This window comes from Passer montanus, unplaced genomic scaffold, assembly GCF_014805655.1.
Source record: "Passer montanus isolate IOZ18808 unplaced genomic scaffold, ASM1480565v1 scaffold13, whole genome shotgun sequence".
Classification (NCBI taxonomy): Eukaryota; Metazoa; Chordata; class Aves; order Passeriformes; family Passeridae; genus Passer; species Passer montanus.
The window spans coordinates 1,123,426-1,145,610 of record NW_024359832.1 but is presented as its reverse complement, the minus strand read 5'-3'; the positions used below and the strand labels follow the sequence as shown (position 1 = coordinate 1,145,610).

The 22,185-nt window shown below is 37.1% G+C and overlaps 1 protein-coding gene across 6 annotated transcripts in view; it reads right to left on the bottom strand.

The window, feature by feature from the left end:
* Positions 1 to 22,185, bottom strand: part of DLC1 (DLC1 Rho GTPase activating protein) — a 244,253-nt gene that overhangs the window by 94,851 nt on the left and 127,217 nt on the right. The window contains exon 1 of one of the 6 annotated variants that reach the window (XM_039698938.1): positions 3,459 to 3,783. The exons of the other annotated variants lie outside the window; for them this stretch is intronic. Coding sequence (XP_039554872.1) covers positions 3,459 to 3,573 — 115 coding nt within the window. The 5' untranslated portion in view covers positions 3,574 to 3,783. Of the gene's footprint in view, positions 1 to 3,458; positions 3,784 to 22,185 lie in introns of those variants that run through there. 6 annotated transcript variants of the gene reach the window in all.

Below are 22,185 nucleotides of genomic sequence, written 5' to 3'. Positions count from 1 at the left end.
ATGATCTGTGCTGCTATGATGTGACTGTGACAATCTGCAGCTCACTGCTCCTCAGGATAGATATTTTATAAATATATACCATATTTATATGCTATACCAAATTTATAGAACAGTAACAATGTATCATAACATGGTATAATATTTGCAACATGAGTGTGCTCCATCCCAGCAGGCTGAATCACAGGCTGCTCTGCCACGTGATGAGACAGCACAGGCAGTAACTCAGGCCTGGTGCCGGGGTTTGAAAGCAGCATCAGGATGCTGCTCTACAGTGCCCAGTACAGGAGAGCACACAGAGGTGACCTGAGAAGGTAGGCTGCATTCATTTGCATTCCTTTACTGCACCCACTCAAAATCAAAGTGTTTTTAGCTATAGTCAATTTACTCCATGAAATTTTAACAGCATCTCAAACATTTCGGATACCTTTTGTACAGGACGATTGCTCACTTTCTTTTAGTAAGACTACATGATCACAGAATCCTAGAATGACAGAGTGGTTTAAGTTGGAAAGGGTCTTAAAGATCTTCCAACACCCTGCCATGGGCAGGGACAACTTCCACTAGACCAGGCTGCTCAAAGCTGCATCCAGCCCTGTCTCAAGCACCTCCAGGGACAGGGAGCAACCTGTGCCAGTGCCTCACTACCCTTATAGTACAGAATTTCTTCCTAACATCTAGTGTAAACCTACTGTCTTTCAGTTTAAGTCCGTTACCCCTTGTCCTTTCCCAGTATGCCCTTGTGAAAAGTTCCTCTCCAGCTTTCTTGTAAGCCCCTTTTATATACTGGAAGGCTGCTACAAGGCCTTCTCAAAGTCTTCTCTTCTCCAAACATTCTTATCTAATGGAAAAAAAACGTTTTCCATGATATATTTTCTACTTAGGAAGTAGATAGTACTCCCTGTTTGATGATTATATCAAATTACATTTCATGACATGCTATTTCTGTGTGCAGGCTAGAAGGCGTTTTTGAAGGCAAAACATTTACTTTGTCTTGAATATGTCATGAAGAATGCATATTTCAGATTTTCTTCTTTCTTTTGCAAAGAATGTGCTTTTCTAAAGGCGTGTCCTGATAACACAAATTGCTGATCTAGGAGGATTTCTTCTTTCAGTGTCATGACCCTTCATGACCGTTTTCAGGTAGTCAGCAGTTTAAACTGCTGATATCCCAGAGAACAAACAGAACAGCAACACAACTTGCTGTTTTGTTTGTCTCCCTGAATCTCTGTTAATCATGAGGTCTTTTCTGGAATACAACCTAATATGTACTCCAACTACTTTTTAGATTTTCTGACTGACAGCAGCCCAAATATACTAGTGGTCTGACAAGTCTACATCACCAGCACAGCCTGGAAAATGGAACTGTCACAGTTTTTAAGGGTCCTCTAACATCTAAGCCTTGTATTGATAAAAACTGTGATGGCTCATAACCAGCTGCCAAGTGGAATAAAAACATGCCGACCCTTATCAGTGCAGCTAAAGGGGCTAAAGGGTTCACATTCACTCCCCGATTCTAGGAATGTGATGGAGTCTCCAGAAATATAATTAGCAGTTGTTTAGCCTCCAAATATTTGATAATCATATGCAAGGTTAAATATATACATTTATCAAGTTCTCTTTGTATCCTGATAAAATCTGCATACTTTCATATGTAGGTCACATTCTGAAGGTATAAATTACATATCATTAAATGCTTTCCTATGTCAGCTGATGAGAGGGAAACAGTTTTATAGAAGACAGTTGGTAGCAGTTGTTGTATGTGGACACAGGCCAGAGGTTCTTGGAGTCTGTTGATGCAAATGCCATTCTGAACTTAATGATAAATTAAAAAGCTTACTTCAAAGCATTCATATAAACATCTCCAGCAGGTAAAATGGCAATGAATCTCAGGGTAAACAAGTATCCAGCTGACCAGGCAACATGCCGTTTAAACAAAGGCTGACTTGGCCCCACTGGCTTCCCTTTTATAGATCTGTGTAACATCCATGCCTTTTCACTCAGAATTTCTTTCCTCTCAGTGCTTCTTGCAGTGGAGTATCAGCATTGTCCTGATCATCAGGACCTGTGTTGTGACTGCTGCCCCATGTCCTGCAGTGGTTAAGGCTACCAAAGAATCCCCGTTTTATAACACTCTTTTGAGAGATGAAGTGGACTGTCTGCCCAGTTCTGTTTGCTGTGAAGAGAGGTTAATGTCTGGTGCTTTTATGACACTGTCATATTTGTGACCACCTACAGAGCACTAAAGTAAGTATGATGCCCCCATCTCCTGTGACCATGAGCTTTTACTGTAAAACAGTGCAAAGCTGGATTCCTCTGCCTAGGAAACTCACTCTCCTTTGCAGTCTATGGGAATAGGCACAGAATTAATCCAGTCACTTATACACGTGGGCAGAGCAAGGTTTTTATGAGTAGGTCTAATTCAGAGCAGATTTTGTCCACGTGTTTCTTTATAGGCAATGGCCACTCACTGCCTGATTACCCAATGTAATCAGTTTTGGAATCAGTACTCAACCAAATGTCTGTTATGCACTTAGCTACTCTTATTTCTCCAAAACGTAAACGCAGGAGAGTGATGTAAAAGTTCAGTTTACATAAGTAAGCCATAAAGTCTGCCTCTTGGTCATCTCATCCGATCTTATCATTATTCACATTTCTCCTCCCTCCTTCCTTCCCCCTGGAATAAACCACCCCCACTGTAAGTATACAAACAAACCAAAACAATCCCTCTGGCAGTCACACCCATTGTACATTTCTGCTGCCTTTTTTGAAACCTCTAAATGCTGCAAAATAAAAGTAAAAACCCCAGCAGGGTAATTGAGAAGCATTCAGGTAACAGACAATAATAGAAGAGAAAAAAAAAGTGAGTTAAATTATCTTCTTCTCCAGCCCTCTACTATGTTCTGCACCCAGTTTTTGAATATTTGCAAGTCAAAATAAAAATGTGGGCTGAAACTACATAGATGGCTGGTAATTTATATCTCAGAAGCTTAGTTCTGGCATACCTGATACTCACTTGGAGCTCACAGCACTGAAATCCCTGCCAGAGGAAATACCAGTAATTGCTTAGTGCACAGCCCAGATATTCCAACTGACACACTCCTTGGCTACAAAACGCTCCGTAACGCAACTCACTGAAGCACATCACAGCAGTGAAGCACAAGGTCTGACCTGAAGCAAAATAAAATGCTTTAGCACACTTTAGTCTGAGGAATTTGTGCCATAATAACGAACCAAAATTCACTGCTGTTCTGCTTTTAACCGAAGTTTGTCTCATCTAGTTAGAGGAGCACACACAGTTCCACCCTAGCACAGCACAGATGTAACATGACACACAAACAAAAGGCTGGAGAGATACTCAGAGGCTACATTGACACATATGCAAATGATACCACTAATTACTGCTATAGATTTTGATCCCTTATGAATTTTAAAATATATTTATGTAATGTCATTCTCACCTGCCAGTCGTCTGTCTCTCGTGTTTTTCCAGATAACATCCAAAGCTCTAGCAGTGGAGTCCCTGATATGATCACTAAATGATCTCCTCAGAGGGGCTTTCACCGGGTGATGCATAATGCAGATCGATCACACATCCAGGTCAAACGGCTGTAGCTTAGCCCCAGGAAAAAGGGCATTCTCTGCCCGGGGATCTGTTTGGATTTCTCTTTGCCAGGCAGGCAGGTTGTTACTTTATATAATTTGTCATCAGCCTTGTGGAGCTTTTCCTTGAAGAGTCAGGCATTGCAGTTCTCACTGCGGATGCAGGAAAGCTCAGACTGCAGCCAGCCTACTGGAAAGCTGCCAAAATCTTACATCTGGAACAGTTTACAAATGAGCTAACGATACAGTCATTTAGATTTGGGGCTTTATTTGTGGATATCTATAGGATTCTAGCTTCCTGTTTAATCAAATAACTTACCAGGCACATACTTGCATGCTCATTTATTACGATAATATTTCCCTGCTTAGCTGATATTTCAGGTAATCTTTCACGTTTCGACATGAAAAAGGTAAGAAAGAGAAGGGAGATAAAGTAATTTTAAATATCTAGAGATCAGGCATTTTATTTTGCTACCATATTTTTTTTGCATTTTACCCTAGTTAAGACAGAGAATTGGGCCTGATTCTGAGTTTCCTATATTCAGTACTTCGTGACAATACACTAATGAAAGGAAATAAATAATGAGAGGAAGAGGGGAGATAATAAAAAAGGAGTGGGAAGTAAGTCCCCATGTCTTTGCTGAGTGGAAAGATAAGTTCCCATATGAAAAAATATTTATGAATGTAACTGAGATTAATAGTCACAGTAAATGAAGCCATTTGACCTTGCATATTTTGACCTTTTTAATTGATTACTGTGTCCTGTGGCTTCCCTGAGGGAGAAAGGGAGGAATAAACGAGTGCCTGAGACTCTCTTTCCCTTTTAAATACTATATGGTAATGTGTGAAGAGATGAGAGATACCAGTTTAAAAACCTAATCCCCTCCATTATATGGGAAAGCAAAACCTGTCAAATAAAGTTGTCTTCATGTTCATTCTACAGGTAGTCCTTAATTTATTTTTTTTTACAGCAACTACAGCTATTAATATCAGATACCATTATTTTCTATAGAAGTATTATTGTTAGAATTGATTGATTGATTAACTTCTTGCAAGGTTGGCATAGAGGGACCAAATTACAGAATTGAGAGTTTTAACCCTTAACAAAGGGATTTTCATTCCCTTTAAATTTCTTCCTAAAACAAAATAGTTTTCCTTTTCATAACATTACATAATTTATTTCACGCTTTATTATTTGTTGTAATTTTTTTTCTGGTGTCTTCTCAGTTCCCTTCATTTTCACTAGTCATCATTTCCTTTAAAAGAAATCATTATCTCATTTTGACAATGAAATTAAATTTACGGGATTTGCAATAGTGTAACTGAGAGAATAACTGGCTCACCATCTATTTAATGCAGATCATAATTTCTTCCCATCTAGGCCTTAGTCTTTTATCTTTATAGAGCATCTGCAAACACTAATGTCCTGTGTGTGTCTTTGAACAAAACAGCAGTGAGTGATCTCTATAGTTTTTTAAAGGAGTTGCTTTCCTCATTACACGCCTCCTTCTTTCTGAGGCTGGATGGAGAAAGAAGCAGCCAACTCTCCAGAGAAATTCAATATGATAACACACTCTTGCATAGTTGTGGTTTTTTGTTTCTTGTTCCTTTTTTTCTTGGTTGTTTTTTTTTTTTTTGGTTTTGTTTGTTTGTGTTTTGGTTTTTTTCTTAATTATTATTCTTACAAAAATTCCTGGTAGAGCAAGTGCAATGCTTGCACAGGCAATCCTGACATAGGCTTACCTATGCTGACACAATGACCAGAGCCCAATGTATCTGTTTTGAAACACGTACACTCTGTTCAGATGAGATCTGCTGTTGTTGCTATTAGTGAACAGCTCAGAAGAGCATATTCATTTTTAAATGAAGATGCAGTAAGCGATAACTTAATCAGGAGCTGAATTTCTCTATTTTAGAAGGCAACAAGGGTGAAGACAGTCTCAACATGGTTTTAACTACCATTGGCCATGTCTATGTTACCAGCAACTTGGCTGAGAAAGAATGGATTTATACAGCAAAATAAATGGTACCAAAGTTTAGACACATCTCAAGATAGAGATACTTTGAACCATGTCTGCCTGCATCTTGTGACCTGAATGAATCCTTGGGGTTTCATGACTGGGTTGGAGATCACTGGCAGACTACCAGGCATCTTTTGGCTTAGTTTCATTTGAAACCCTACCAATTCACATGCTCCAAGACTGCTTGGAGATGTGAACCATCGAATGGTGTTGAGGGAACCTTTTCAAAATCATGTGCCTAGTCCACGCTACAATGTCAATAAAAACATGCAGACTATTATTAATTTTAGAAGCTAAAACAACTTTAAAGAATTTAAAAATAAAATCAGCAACATACATGTATTTCTAATTAGGGTTTGATTCTTTGAGAGTTACTGTGAGTTATATTACACATGTTGACATAAATATATTTAAAATATTTAAAACGGTTCTTACAACCTGTTCAACAAAATGGTCTGGAAAATGGCAAAGGGCAAAGGAGGAATAAACTGTAAAGAAGCAGAGAAATACTGCTAAAAGTGTTTGCTTGTGTGATGCTACAACACAAATAAATAGGAAATCTAAGTAAGATTGTATAAAGAATTAAATGTCAGAAAATTTTTAATGGGCCGTGGTCAGGTAAATAATTAGATATAGATAGGCAAAAAATATGGATAGAAAATAAAGGACATTAATTTTAGAAAAATATAGGCAGAGATATAAGGGGGAATACAGTTAAAAGCAAACACATATGGATCAGCAAAGGAAATCTGAGATTCATGACATCCAATACATTCACAAAATGAGATAAGAATTTGCCATGCAATATGAAAGCACATGATTTTAAAGGACTTTTTAAATCATGTTAAAAGATGGTATCAGGGCAGAGCTGTGCTTCAATCTCCATTCTTGCATCATTTAAAGAATGCTCCTTTACACTCAGTTTTGTTCTGCACCGCTCAATACCCACATGATGCTGAAAACGCATCCACGAGCCCAGTGTACAGGCAGCTGGTGGCAGCAGGACCAGGGGGACAGTGACAAGGAGTTCTGTGCTGGAAAACACCCATGTTCTCAGGGGAAAGCTGCCGAGCTGCCACCACCACTATGCCATTATTCTTGTTGAGAGCCCTGCTCTGAATCTCAGGCAAGCTCCTCCCACATTCCCAGCTCCTACTGCCCGAACAATGTCTGCTTATGTGGAGATATTTTCCATTTCAGCTCAGGCTTGTTCCTGCTCCCCTTGAAGGTGTAGCTGTTTTCATGGAGACATTTGCCTGAATCACAGGCCTGCAGTTACTTGCAGATTGTTTGTGTGGAAGAACTTCCTCCATTTCTCTGGTAAACTGATGCTTACAGTCTGAACGGAGAGAGGGGGCCACTGGTACCAAGTACACATGGTACAGACCTCACCAGGTGAATCTCTGATGTTGATCAACATGAGTGTACTAGATTAATTGGTTCTTAAACCAAACAGCAAACTGGAACACTGCAAATGACATTAAGGGCAAAAGGTTTTGATGTTGAGATTTACGGGTTGGCAAGGAATGTATTTTTAAAGAAAATGGAAAATGTTTTGCTGCTGTATTTGACATTGTACTGGAAAATCTCCTGAAAACAAATACCCTTTCTGTAACTGGGAAAAGGCACCCTTCCATGTCTTACATCTACAATTCAATTAGCCGGATACAGATGTTACAGCAAAATGCATACAAAAATAAGCAAAGTCCTAAACCACCAACCAGTGTCTGGGTAAAATTTATGATGCAGCTCTATCTTTTGGCTTCACTGTGCTTGGAAACTTTAAGAATGACCACAATCAGAAACAGGTTTTTGTATTTGAATAATTTTGTATTTGAATAATTTTGGTGTTGACCACAGTCATAGTGCAGTCAATATTCCAGCTGTCTTCCAGAATAATTTCATTTTATTTAGCGTTTTCTGTTTAATGGATGAGACAAAAAAAAAACCAGCCAAAAAAGTAAATTCTTGAAAAAGGGATTGGCCAACAAAGATGGGTGCTGAATCAAAAATAATATGAGGGGAATCTGAAGGAGAGGGCTCTGTTGCTGACAAGAGGGGACTGCAGCAGCTGGTGCTAGGGGGGTTCATGCATGAGGAGCAGCATGCATGCTCAGGAAGAGTCTTTGTGTTATTTCCAGAAGCAAATATTTAGAGGGACCAGACCCTACCTTCCCTGCCCTGCCAGCCCTCCCACCAGCTCAGAGCAGCTCCACCCTTGACTCTCCCAGGGCAGTTCCTTTCCTGTCCCCCAGGTCTGGCCTGCCTTGGGACTGCAACCACTGACTTGTCCCACTTCTTGTTTTGGAAATATTTTTAGAAACCTGTTGTTAGCATAAGGAAAGCTGTGCCTCTCCAATCTTCCTTTCAAGGCTGAATCTACTTGTAAAGTGCTGCTTGTCGTTCTTGAACACATAATTCTCAAATCAGCCAAGGGCAGGAGGCAGAGGCTAATTCCCTATAACCTTACCCTTGCTCAGCACTTCCAGCTGAAGGACCTACACTTGCCAAACCTATCTGTTTTTTGTTCTTTTGTGGTTCTATCCATACTCTGCTCTGCAAACATAATACCAAAGACCAGACAAAATGCATTGGGTACTAGGATGGACAGGAATGGTGACACTGCTTTTGCAAGATGTACATGCTTTTTAACCTCATGCCGTGGTCCAGACCTCTATTTTTGAACAAGGGTGTATAATTTTAAGAAAGAAAATGCTCAAAATCCACTCACCCCAGCACCATTTCGTGATGGAAACTACAGCTGTTGTTGTTTTCATGAACTTTTTGATGTATTAACCTTGAAACTTTCTTCTGGTGGAAGACTGAGTAGCTTTTGTCAAAATATCTACCTTAATTAACTTTTGTTGTGAGTACTAATGGGTTTATATAAACTGAGTACTGTAGTCTTCTAATGTACATCCATGAGTCTCAAATTAAATGTGATCTCAAATAAATATTAACAGTCTTCATGGTGTGATTATGGCCCTGCTTTGTAAACAGCCCCACAGCTTAATTAGAGTTCTGTGCACTTCAAAGTGCAAGCTTATCTGGCTGTTTCTGAACTGCTGTCTCACTATCACTGTGTGCTCCAAGAATAATAAATAAACCAACACAGGAACGCAGAAAGCATTCCTAATCACAGCCATAAATACAAAATAATAATTAACTGAATAACATGAAAGAAATATGTGCTTCCAGTTTCATTTTCACATTTCCATTTTAACCTGATTTTAATGTAACTGATTATAAACTATTCTTACATTATTAAAAAAAAAAGCAACCCACAAGTTCTGCCCCTGCAACCAAATGTTTTCTGAAATACTGCATATTGAAGAAAAAAAAAGACACATTAGTGCTGGTGGCATAGTTTAAAATTCAAATGAGAAAGGAAGTGTTAAAGCTTCATTCTGTTTAGCCATATGTGAGGCACCTGCTTAGAGAAGTTTATGGGAGTATTAATCTGTGGGACTGTCCAAACACTTCCAAATATCTAAACTTGAGCAACAGAACTGTCTTGGTTATAAAATAGTTGATGGCAGTAAGCTGTGAACTGAGATTAGCTTTTAGCATTAGCAATGTGTTATGCTTCACCACAGCAGAAGAGTATTAAACAGCATTGTTTCTCCTTCCTTGAGTGACCTGACAGGCAAAATGCCCATACATAGCTTTTTGATAACTGATTAATACATTACAACTTCACTGGTCCCATCACTGGAATTAGAGCAGGAGGAGTACAATTTCACAGAATAAAGGCATGGCAGAGGGTACTTCTTTCTTTCCAGTAGAAACGCAAATTAGGCTGTATGTGAAATTGCAGTAATAGAAAAGTGCAGAATCCACAAAAAAAAAATCCCCAAACCCCAAAGCAAAACAAACAGCCCATCACTTCCAAAATAACCCCATCTCACTATTGTTACTTCCTATTCAAAATCTTCTCTACCGTCTTCTTTCATAATTGCAAATTTTCCTTCCCTCTCTTCTGTTTTTTCTCTTTTCCACTGTCTCTATCCCTCCTGGTCATACTAAGATGGTAAGTTCCTTCAATTACAAATCTTCCTCTTCAGACATCTCATACAAAATAGCACAATAAGATATTGAAGAAATAAAGCCTTTAAGCTTGTCTGCAGTGACCAACATGAACAGTGATTGTGAATAGAGCAGATTTGGTTCAATGAGTACTATATGATCTAATGGTGGCAGACTGGTGTCTGTGTACAGAACAGGGAGCAGAAGGGGAGGGTGAGGAGTGTTATGTGAGCTGGACTCATCGAAGTCAGAGGGTGAGCATGGAGATAATTCAGAGTACAGAAATCGTTCTGAGCAGAGAGATCAAAGAGCGGCAAGAAATTTTAAATCAAAGAGAAAGTCCCAGTGCTTGCAGGGACAGATGGAAAATGCTTATTCCTGAGAAGATTTAGGGGTCTCATGTAAGTCATCTTCAATTATCTCTGCCCTGTGTAATGTGTGTTTTATTAAGTGATGCAAAAAGGCAGAGCTGTCTTCCTGCCTTCTCATCCCTGCTGCTACCACTGCAGCACTGTGAAACACAATCTCTGCAGGAGGTTTGTTACTGTGAAGACAAGTAGGATGTAATAACCATCCCTGAAATGCTTGTTTGTGGCCTCATTGGTAGAGAAAACAGCAGAAAAAATGGATTTTTCATTGGGAACAATGATCTAGAAAGTAGGATCTGAATCTAAAGTGAATAGGGAGTAACAATACCTATTTTTGAATAGTTATTGGACAAAGTCTTCAATACATTTCAACATTTCACTAGTTAAGGCACTGCTGGACAGTTTGTTAATGGTAACTTCTCCTTGTGTTGCTTTTCGTGCAAATGTTCATTTATGTAGTTAAATTGGGGATTTATTTTTGAAGGTGCTTAACTTCCTCAGACTTTCGCTTTCTGTTTGAGGTATCTGTCATGCTTTAACTCTTTGTCCTGGAGTTCTTTGTGGCATGACTTCTTTGTCTTTTTCTAAAAAAAAAAAATAAATCAAAAAGCAAATCCATGATTTTTCCAAGTGTTTCATGCAATTTTGTAGGATATCTTTCTTCTGGGGTTTGTTATTTGAACTGAAATCTTGCTGACTACAAGTTCTAATGCCTAACCTTTAAAAGATAAAGAATCGAATATTTTGCTTTACCTTTTCTAAGTTTAATATATCACAGATGCAAGTTGAAGTTTTATAGGGACTATGTTAAATATAATTATCTGGAATATTAAAGTAATCATCATCTCAACTGAAACATACATTCTGTTTTCTGTAGGTCCTGTGAATACTGAATGTACACAGCATACTGTAAAAACTTACAAAGGAAATCTAAAACTCTAGCTAAAGTTGTTATTAGATGTTAACATTTCATATTTACTCCATGAAGTCAGCAACACTATTAAATGAGGTTTTAATAAGACACTGGTTTGCTATTCTAGGAACTGGATTCCTCCATATCTTTGCTTAATTTATTTCACAACTAATCATTGAAAATTGCTTCTGCATGAAATTTGCTGTTCCTGCTGGCATCTCTTTTCAGCCATGACATATCTGCCTTCTGGAGTCCCACTGCAGCATGTGGAAACTCTTCACTTAGAATTCAGGTTATGACACTTGTATTTGAAGACTGGCTGTGGAAAAATAGTGAGCTTGGGGAAAAATAGATGGTTTGGAGAAAAGGAGGTTGACAGGACACAGCAGTATTTAGTCTGTCTTTTATATCCTGAGACTAGTTACTGGCTGGCAAATTCCCCTAAATTATTTTAGTAGGTAATTTTGTTAGTATATGTTTAGTAAACTGTACACTTCACAGCCTCAAAAGCAAGGTGAAATGTGAACCTTGTGTTTGTAGGGCTGGCAGCCTGATCTGTATTTTGCTATATCTGACCTAATGTTTTTCTATTGTCAAGTAATTTTGAAAATAGACATAGACGGTGGCATCCCATATGATGAAAATTATCTGCTCTGCTCTTCTTCAATCTGAACATACTTTTGTAATTTCTTGTCAAAAAGATATCTAGTTGATGAGGTGAGTTACATAGGAGAACCTAAAATTCTATTTACCTTCTGTAAACTTAAAGTTTTTAGAGACATCATTATAATAATGAATTTATGAAGTTCTTAAATAAAATAAGAAATATCAGTCTTCTACTGAGGTTCAATGAAAGATATTAATGGCTCTGAAAGAATCCAAATCAGGCCTTGAAAAAATAGATTTAAAATAGCAGCTGCAACACATACATGGAAAAACTACTTACAAATCTTGATGTGCACTAGAATTAAGTAAGTACAAGTGTTTCTTTAAGTGCTTCATAGCAGAAAGGGGGAGGGAAGCAATGAAAGACCTGGTAAAATATAGAAGTTACTTCATATTTATGAGTAGATGATGTAGAAATTCCTTGAAAAAATGTGGTATTTGGAAGAAGGGAATAAAACACTTCCAAAGAAGTTGAGGAGGAAAACAGACAAGAAAACAAGGCTTATACCTGAGATTGATAGGTTAAGCTAGTATTTTAAAGGCATATTTATTAAAAAAAGTTGTAGGTGAATAATCTTTTAATGCATCTATATTATAAAAAATAACTATTATTTACTTTCTCAGTATTTCCATAAAGAACAACCAGACATACTCTGTTTGGCACAAATTAATTGCTTCTCAAACTCAGCATGTAGTTTTAATCTCTCAAATACCACAAAGACATAAACAAGATTTGAATTAATTCAGATAACAACAAAAATTATTAAGGGGCTGGAGAGTTTGATTTACAAGAAAAGATGAAAACATATTCTGCTCAGCCAAATGACAGCTAATAATGCAGGGGAAGAGTAATGATAGCGAGCGAGTATTTAAAGCATGAGAGAATCAAGGAAAGAGTGGACATGTTTTAAAGTGGCACAAGGTTTCAAAACACTGACTTGGTATTAGGGAAGGTATCGTCTCTGTATGGTTTTCCTCCAAACTAAGGCTAATTAATCTGTGGAGATTATGTACAGACAAAAAAAAAAGTGTGCACAGAGGAAAAAACCCTGTGCAAATGTAAAACAGAATGACAAATGTATCAGCTGTGGTGGAAGTCCAAGGTAGTATATAATTAAACATAGGAGTTAGAAAGATCAAAATGAAAAAAAATTAAATATGACAAATGAGCAGAATATAATGTTAGGGAAAGCCTATATCAGTACCACAGTACATAACTTCTTTAGAAAGAACATCTTCTGAAAGTAGGTTTGCTTTGCTCAGAAAGTTCTGTAGTTCCCTGAAAAACTTCTCCCCCTTCCCTGTGAAAAAGGACCAGCTATTCAAACATAAAATTTGTCATAGCAAAACTTCACTCATAACTGAAGGTTTAATTAAAACATAGCCCTGTTTGCTGGTAACTTTCCAAAGGCATATAGAATATGTGTGTCTTTATGAGATGTTTGAAAGATACCCAGGAGATTTTTTTTTAATGTTATTGGTGTTCTACAACACTTTATGCATAAGGAACCAAAATAAAGAGAAACATTAAAGTTCTTCAGAAGATGCAGCAAAATGATGGCATGTTTAGATGTCAAAACTTAGATGTTGCTAAATTTTTTCAATCCAAACTTAGTATCCTTTTGTCAAATACTGGAAAGATTGCGTATGGAAGCACTAAATATTTCTTTACATTCAATAAAAACTTCCACAACAAATTATGGGAGAAAATGTACTCCTGTACAACAAACAAGTATGCCCTTCTACTCTTGATGTACTTTTCATAAAAGACTGATTAGAGACTGTTTGAAATTTGAAGGGAGCAGCTGTCAGTGTACTGATAAAAAAATTTGAGCTTGGATAACTGTCTATAAAAGTCAGGAATAAACCAAATATATTTCAAAAGTTCAAGACTTAAATCTAAACTGTATATCAAAATACATAAGAAAAACCAAAGGGGCAACTAAGACCCAGGTTTTAATATAAGACCTTCAATACCAAACTTTGAAAAGCTTTGTTCCTATCAAGTCATGACGGCTCTGAATTTCAATTAATAGGACTAGATTCAGCTACTAATTAACCTCATTTCAACCTAATCAACCTAGTTATTTGCTAAAAACCTCATCCTCTATGTAAGAACTGTAAAATTTCAGCATCTGGACAACCAAATTACTAAACAATAAATTCTAGCACCTAGGATTAATAATAACATATCATTTAAAATACATTTCAAGAAAATTTTTAAATACATCCTCAACAGATGAGGATGTATTTAAAATATCAACAGGTATTAAAAATTATTTTAGATCAAAGATAAATTAGATTTTATATTTTGGCCTTCAAAGTTTAAACACCTTTTACTAGTCTTCATCTAGAGGAATTATGCCATTTTTAAGGCTTGCCATACCTTGGAATGAGAAGACTGCAGAAAAAGTTTTTTTACTCTAATTTCAATAGAAGACCTTCATATGTACATTGTCCATCTGTGCCCATGCATTTTGTACAATGCTTTCAGTAAAGTACTACTGATGATCAACCAAAACAAGGTGTCATAGTTACTTGTGATGTATTAAACATGTATAGCTCACCAAAATCCACTGCATATTTTGATCGTGAGTAGATACAGTTTTTCTCTCTAAGAGGCATTACAATGTAAATGTAAATATATCCAAAAGAAATCTTTTCTATTTGACCAAGGAAGTTTAGATTGTATCAATTTTTTAAAACATTGTAATTTCTTCTGTAAATGCCTTGCTCACTTGTCAGATCTAACTTCATGCTAGTTGCAAAACTTCATAATCTGTTGAAAGTTAGATGTTTCCATACCCTTTTATGGAAAAAATGGACTTCATCACATGGCTGTGCATGGTTTGTAAAGACATGAATGAATCTGTGGAACTAGAAAAAGGTCATGCAAACCTTTGCAAATACTATATTATTTTTATCAATCATGGCCCCATGAAAGGAACACTCAGAAAAATAAGGGGAGACCAGCTCCTAACATCTACCAAGCAAGGAAACTCAAAAAATGCCATGCAAGTGTGGGGCTGAAATTGGAAACAAAGAAGTGAACTGTGCATTAACAGCAAGCACATGCTGACCTCAGTCCACTCTGCTCCTCTTTGCCTGAGAACCAATGTGCTGGATTCCTGTTGGGCAAAAAATGCTGACTTATTCTGAAATTCAGTGTCTAGTGTTACTGTAAACACACACTGCTTTTACAGTTCCCAGCAGAGCACTCTCTGCACCAAGGTTATATGATCTTTATGTCCCTGAAAGGTAATAAAAGATGTTAATGGTGGGGACCTCTGTTAGGAATGGTAGCCCTTAGCAAGAAAAGGAAGGACAAGAGCATGGTAATATATCAACAGTCTATGTAAGACATAGTTTGATTGTGAATGTGTGATATACCTTTCAAAATGCTAAAGGATTGACAGAAAAATCAGTTCAGCTGGAACAGATTAGGGGACCAATACAATGGGCACAATTACAGGTTGGACAGTCACAAAAGGCAGTGGAACAGAGGCAAGTCACATGTACCCAGAGTCCGGGTGAGGATGTCTGTGCAGCATAGAGGCCAGCACAGCAAGCACTGTAGAAGGGATGGTAGAAGGGGAGATGTTTATTCTGCAAAAGACAGTCTTTAACAGCCTCAAATTTCTGAAGAAACTCCAAAGTTTCTATTAAATAAGAGAGGCTGTTGTAGTATCATCTGAATGGCTAGGCAGCCACATAGTCCTAATTCTTGGTCAGTTAGAATTGCATATTTTAGTATTTAAACACATTTTCTACACCAAATTCTCTAAGTCTTGTGCAGCCTCTTTAAGACACTTATTTCCCAAGAAATAAGGGCAGCAGAGGCTGCTACAAGAAATATTTCATTCTTCCAAGTCTTTTTGCCTGTGTCTCTTATTGCACCAAACTGTCCTCTCATATGGTACTGGGGCAAATGTTTGCACAGCTTGCTGAAAATCAGCTTATTAAAACAACATAGGGTAAAAAATAAACCTAATATGAATAATTTCAATGATTCAGTTTACAGCAAATGGTTGAATTCCTGAACTTAGAAGGCAGTGAATAAAAGTTGGGGATGCAACACTGTGACTCACCTTCAAAACAAAGCTCTCTTTCAGGCAGTTACAACTTTCAATCTATTTGTGCTAAGGTGAATCACAGTCTGGCCCACTGAATACATGAAGAGGAATATATACATATTTTGCAAACATAGCAGATTCATGCATAATGAAACCCAGGAATTACTGCTTGAAGTCTAAGCCAGACTATAAATTCCATTTAAAAACTGACAGCATGCATTTGAACACAAATCTACATGCAGATATGTAGCTAGACAATTAAGACAACTTTTAGGGATTCATGTGCCTAGCTCAACATTTCAGGTAGATAGACTTCCTAGAGGTGACTGAACACACTACAGCTGATTGCTGTAACACCAAGAGATGAAAAATGAAGTACAGACACTACAAGAATGTGAAGAAAAGTATTCAACTCCCCTTGAAGAGCTCCATGTTCTCCAGCTGGTGAGCTATTCTACATGAAATAGGAGATAATTAAGTGTGCTCACCTCGTTGCATATTGAATGAACACTCTAAAAGAATAATGAAAAAATGCCTACAGGAAAGGTAGACAAAGGAGACAAGACATCCACTTTATGAGAATCAGTAGACTCTATTGGCTGCTATATATGCTAATAGAGGAATCTGCTTGTGAGCCTTTGTAGGTGCTACTGAATGAGGAAGTTTCATCCCAGGCTCTGGTTCAGACTCTAAATATGCTTTCTGGTCAGCTCTTGCTGGGTGGAGAGTGTATGACAAATAGCCCCAGGGGAGCTAGATTTCTTTCCTAGCTGTGAGGAAAAGGCTTGAAGGAATGGAAAATTATCAAAGAGAAAATATGAATGAAATGAATTTTTGAATAGGTGTCAAGAAAACTTTAGCAGTAGATAGTAGAGACAGACTTAGTTTGACAGTTTATCATAGACTGAGTCATTTCTTTCTGATGATTGTGCTTGTGAATATGAAAATGCTTTGAAAAATGAGCTGGAAAGACTCCCCTATTCAAGTGACACAACATGACCTACAGTAAGATCCTAAGCTATTCAAAATGACTGGAGTTAAGCCAGGAGTATATATCACAAAATAAGGAAAGTGATTCAAGAAAAAGAATGCTGGGTTTGTTATTCTTGTTTCTGTGTAAGCTAACTAAAAATAATATTATTAAAAAATACTGGACACACTGTGAAAAACTGGTTTGTTCACTTAAAAACTTTAGCTATCCTAGAAAAATTAACTATCCCTTAGAATGAAGATGTGAATTCACAGTCAGAGGTCTGACAAGCTTGTTGGGGTCAGCTTTGGAACTGGAGGTTGGAAACAGCACAGACTTTCCTTGGGAAAATCCACCAGGAGATGTTTGGGGTAAGGCAGTGAAGACAGAATGGCTTGGAGAGGAGCATAGAGTCGAAGGGCCAGTAGACAGGAGCCCAGCTCAATCCTGATTGTTGAAAGTGGGAACAAAGTCCCTATGTTTTTGTGAAATTCATTTGGGTATTAAATCCAGAAAGTCCCAAAATGTCCAGAATAAATTAGAAGGGTGCATAGGAAATGTAACCACGTCTCAATAAAAATGAATTAGTGACCTACAAGGTTTAGCACATTCCTTCATGAATTAATATTGCTCTCAACAAGAAGCACTCTAAGGTACAGACTCGTGTGTGTCCTTTCACATCTAACCCTGAAAGGACACACACTACTAGGAAGGAAAAAATACCATATTGCATTTTCAAAATCAGATAATCAGATATTACAGAAATTATGACAGTTTAGTCATAATGGTATACCTATTTTCTAATGTCATTGAAGAACAGAAATATGCCTCTTTGATTTTCTTACAATAATCTACTTGGATGCTCTTCAGGAATAAACCTTAATTTAAATTTTGGCAGCTTTTAAATGTCAGTTTTGTGTTAAGTGCTCCTCTGAAGTTATTTTATCCTTCAGTTACAGTTTTATAGGGTCAGCTGATGGTCTCTGTGTTAACATAGAGATATTTCTAATGTCTGGGAGTATGAATTAACTTTTTCTTGATCAAGGTAACTTGCTCCAGAATTTTTACTATTTATAGCATAAACCAGAGAACACAGCACACTTTTCATGTTTCTTTAAGGACTGTTCTGTGAATGGGTGAGCGTCTAATTGCTGTAGGCTCAGGAAAGTAATATGCTTTTGAGTTCACTTGACAGTCACTTCACTGAATCAGTGAAATCTGCTTCTTATCAGTGAGATCTGCTGTTCAAAGGCCCATTAGGAATAAAAGCCAATTCCATCCTGACTCCTGCTGTGTGAGGACATTGGTAAGGCAGTGCTTACTCAGTGCTGATAGGGTCAGGATGTTAAAAGTGGGGTGGTTTTCTACTGAATTAATGTGGAGCCCTGTACCCCAGCTTCTTTATTCTCCGTCACACACATGTAAGGCTTTCTCAAGTTTCACCAGTTTGTTGTTAGGTTGCTGATAGAGTGAGCATTCATGCAGACAACAATTTGCATGCAAGGTATAATTATGGCTACAGTGACTTCCACTTACCCCTTCTAATAGCTCAGCATGGTTTGGGAGTGATAGATGAGTAGCAAGGGCTAAGCACAGCTGAGCATGACTCTGCTCATTGCACAGGTTTGTCCCAGAGGAGAGGGAGTGTTGGAGCAGCCAGCTGTGGTACAAAAAGCTGCTCTACACAGAGCATAATCTGGGACAGCTGCTAATGCCCACCAGCTCACTGTCAGCCACACCTTTCTTTACAGTTATGCCTGGGATTATTTTGCCCTGACATTTAGGCTAGCAGCTGAAAATAATTCGTGCCCCATTTTCCAAGTACTTGTAACAGAGCAGCAGCAGTATAGCTAATTTTCACTGTTTTTTCTTTTTTCCCCTCCTGAACTAGTAACTGTTGCATGATAGGTAAACAATTAAAAGGCAAAAGTGCAGTTATCAGATTCAGTTGTCTATAAACAAAAGAAATTTAATTTCCTAAATCTCCTTTGCAGCAGAAGTTCAAACATAAAAACCTTGAAGGCAGTTTGTCAGGAGGGAAAGTGGAGAGAAGAGGTAGGTGAAAGCTGTGGTTCAAGTTCTTATGCTAGAATGTCACTGAGGTGTATTTTCCATGCATTACAAGAGGTAAAGACCTTTCCACTGAGAGGAGGATTTGCTCATACATTTTTATTTGAATCCTCTAAGAAAGGACTAAACCTGGAGAAGTCTGTGGTAAACAAAGGATGTCAGAATGAATTAACCTCTTTGACCTTTTCAATCAAGACCACTCAAGGAGAGTAAGTGTGAATCTCCTACCATTGCTGGTTTCAAACACTCCCTGAATCTTCTTATCTTCCAAGCATTATGTCTTTTCTAGAAAACTACTGGGTGACATGAGCCAAAACGCAAGCAGGAAGAACAATAACTAAAGAACTGAAACAACTCTGTTCATGTACTTGCGTCCTTCTCTTGTTTATTTTTTCAGATGCTGCTCTGTGACTGTGTTCATGAAACAGGTGCCCTTTAAACCTTGGTGACTGGATGTGTGCCCTTCTAATTATTTTGTTATTTAGCCCATACCTTCTTCTGACAATGAAACAAACATCTGTGACTCAGCCCACAGCTCATTTAAGAGAGAAAAAAATCCCAATTTTGGAAGTATTTGGTTGTGCTACTTTTTTTCTGTCATAATTATATTTCTAAATCTATCTCCTGGATTTCTAAGTAGAGAAGCAAAGAGAACTCATAAGCAATTGCATAGCACTATATAGGAAAGAACCAGAAGGGAATACAGGAGGCAGTTATTTTCTGGTTGTCTGCACTGTGTGCATTTGGCCGATACTTAATCCAGATTTTAAGCAGTGCTGCTTGTGAATGGTTCATGGCAAATAGAGAATTTTGGTGCTGGAGTGTTTCTAATCTTACTTCTATTTGCTAAAATCAGCTAGAATTCTACAATAACAAAAAATGTACTTCTCTGTTATCTTTGACAATTACAATTTTTGATATCACTGCAATCTATTAAAATAATTGTCCATACTGCAGCATGCTACAAAGATACATTGTCTTTTATTTTTTTTCCAAGTTGCTTTATTTTTGTTTAGAGAAACAGGTAAGGAAGCTTAAATAATATATCTCAGGAAATGAAATGATCATTATATCTTTAGGTGAATTGGAATGCTCTTCCATTGGAATTGGAATGGTCCTAAGGGAGAGGTTTAAGTTAGAGTCATGGGAACTGGTGAACAAAGCACCAAAAAGCATGAAACCCCAACACAGATGAAACAAAGATTTTCCAGATGTGGAATTTTTTCTATGATCAGTAGAGTTAGCTTAACTTACATAAGCTATAATGATTATTTTGAGGAAAAAAACCCAAAACATGGCTTATTTCTTATCTCTCTCTTTTAATAGAAATAAATACAATTTTCTTTGCTGAAGATTTTTATCTAGATTTGCTTTATGAAATGACATCTGTTTCTTATTTGTCTTAGTTTGTCTAATGTGGCATACATTGCCTCTCTGGAAATGCCTTTGAAATGTGTTGCAAAAGTTAATACATGTAGCAACTTCTTAGACTGGAAACTTTCTTGGTTAGTTTTCCAATGTCCATTTCCTCATCAAAGACAAAATGATGCCAAGTTTTGATGACAACTGTAATATATATATATATATCTTTACAGTTTTTAGTGTGTTCTTTGGTTATGTTTGTGTTTTTATAGTCTTATGAGATGCACTCATATTTTTCTCTTTGCTATTTACTAAGCTGAAGAATTGCATTGATTTACTTTATTCTGATCATCAGTTGGTTTTCTGCAAATTTTAAGATCCCTCTAGGTTTTGATAGAAAGTTTCCTAACATCTAGACATCTTTTGCTGTTGCTGTATAAATGATATAGGATTCTTAATTTAATGATGGATAATTTGTACCATTTTCTGGGGGGAAAATATGCCTCTTACAAAACAAAAACAACACCCATGCTATAAAATATATTTGGTGTACATATTAGGACTGAATATTCAGTAGACTTTTACTACAAAATACCAGCTTTGATCCATTAAAATCAAATTCAATATTCAGAGAATGTATTGCTTTTCCAATTTGGCATTTTAGGCAAGTTTTGATTTGGTGTATAGAGGGTTATGATTTGGATGAGTCCTGCAAAAGTCATTGGTAAGAACTTCTATTAATTTTATTGAAGAAAGTGTTATATTTATTAATTTCTCTGTTACTAGTTTGTTTAGTTTTTTTCTAAAGCTGTGTATAACTTTAGCATCTTTAGTCTTCTGAGGTGAGGAGCTCCACAGTTCAGTTCCTGATTGTCTCCCCCTGTTTGTTTTGAATCTGCCACCTCTATTTGATGTCCACTCATTCTTTTACAGGAATAGAAAAGGAATTGCACATAAAAGTCAAATGTTTATCCAAACACAGTTGTAAAACTTGGACAGCTGTGGTAGTGGGAGACAAAAAAAAGATGAGGTGCAAAAACTAACTGTTGAAAGGAACAGCAGATGTTAAATCTGTGACTGAAAAAGCCAATACTACTTCCTAGCTAGAAGAAAATCCTACTCTAATTAGCTTGCCAGGAGCAGTGTCTTCTACATCATCTATTGTTATTGTCTGATACTGCAACAGCTCATTGAATGTCTGCTAAAAGGCATTTTCCTATGAATGCTAGGTTGGATCCATGGTTCAAAACACAGGGCCAGACTTAAGTCCTAAGGACATTCTGTATAAAAAATCACTAGTCTGAGATCTTCTAAAATGGGGAAAGAAACTTTAGGAAAAATATATAGCTTTCATTTTCCTGTCACAAATTCACTGACAATGATGAATTTATTCCTGATAAAATTAATTAACCTGATACACATGCTAAAGTTGTACCAGACCAGGTATATGGGTTACAAATGTGGAGCAGACACTTGCTGAAGGACACTTGAGCTGACACAAAAAATGTTATCTCATTCAAAGGCTTAGTGTGAGCTATACCACCAAAACAAAGCCTTGGCATTCTCTGAGCATTCTGTAGTTTCATTCCTGTTTTGAGAGCCTCCCATTGTAACTACATGAGAAAAATATTTCTGGTGTATTGATGGATTCAGTATTCTATGTTAACCAAATGACAGATGAATTCTTGACTGAAGTCTCAGTCTTTCTTTTTTTTCCTTGCAATATAAAAACACATCCCAGGATAACACTGTAAATTAGACACCTGCCTAGAGGATGTTATGGTTTATTTAATGATTTTCTTTGCCTTTTAACAGATATTTCAACCACTCTTCTCTAATTTCAAGCCTGTGTTTTGATACGTATTAAAATTCATGGTTACTTTTCTCTTTACCTTTCAATTCTGCTCATAGACAGCTATTCAGATATGATATACCTGGCTAGAACTCTGAAATTGGTTACCAAATATTTTCTTTCTTTTAGGCCAACATACAGCAGGAGGTGCAACTCAATCCAGAATAGACTGGGATTGAAATTAATGACCTACCAAATTAATTAAAGAGAATATTCACATAGAGAAACTTTCAGAGAAATAATTTTAGACTGGAATATTACAAA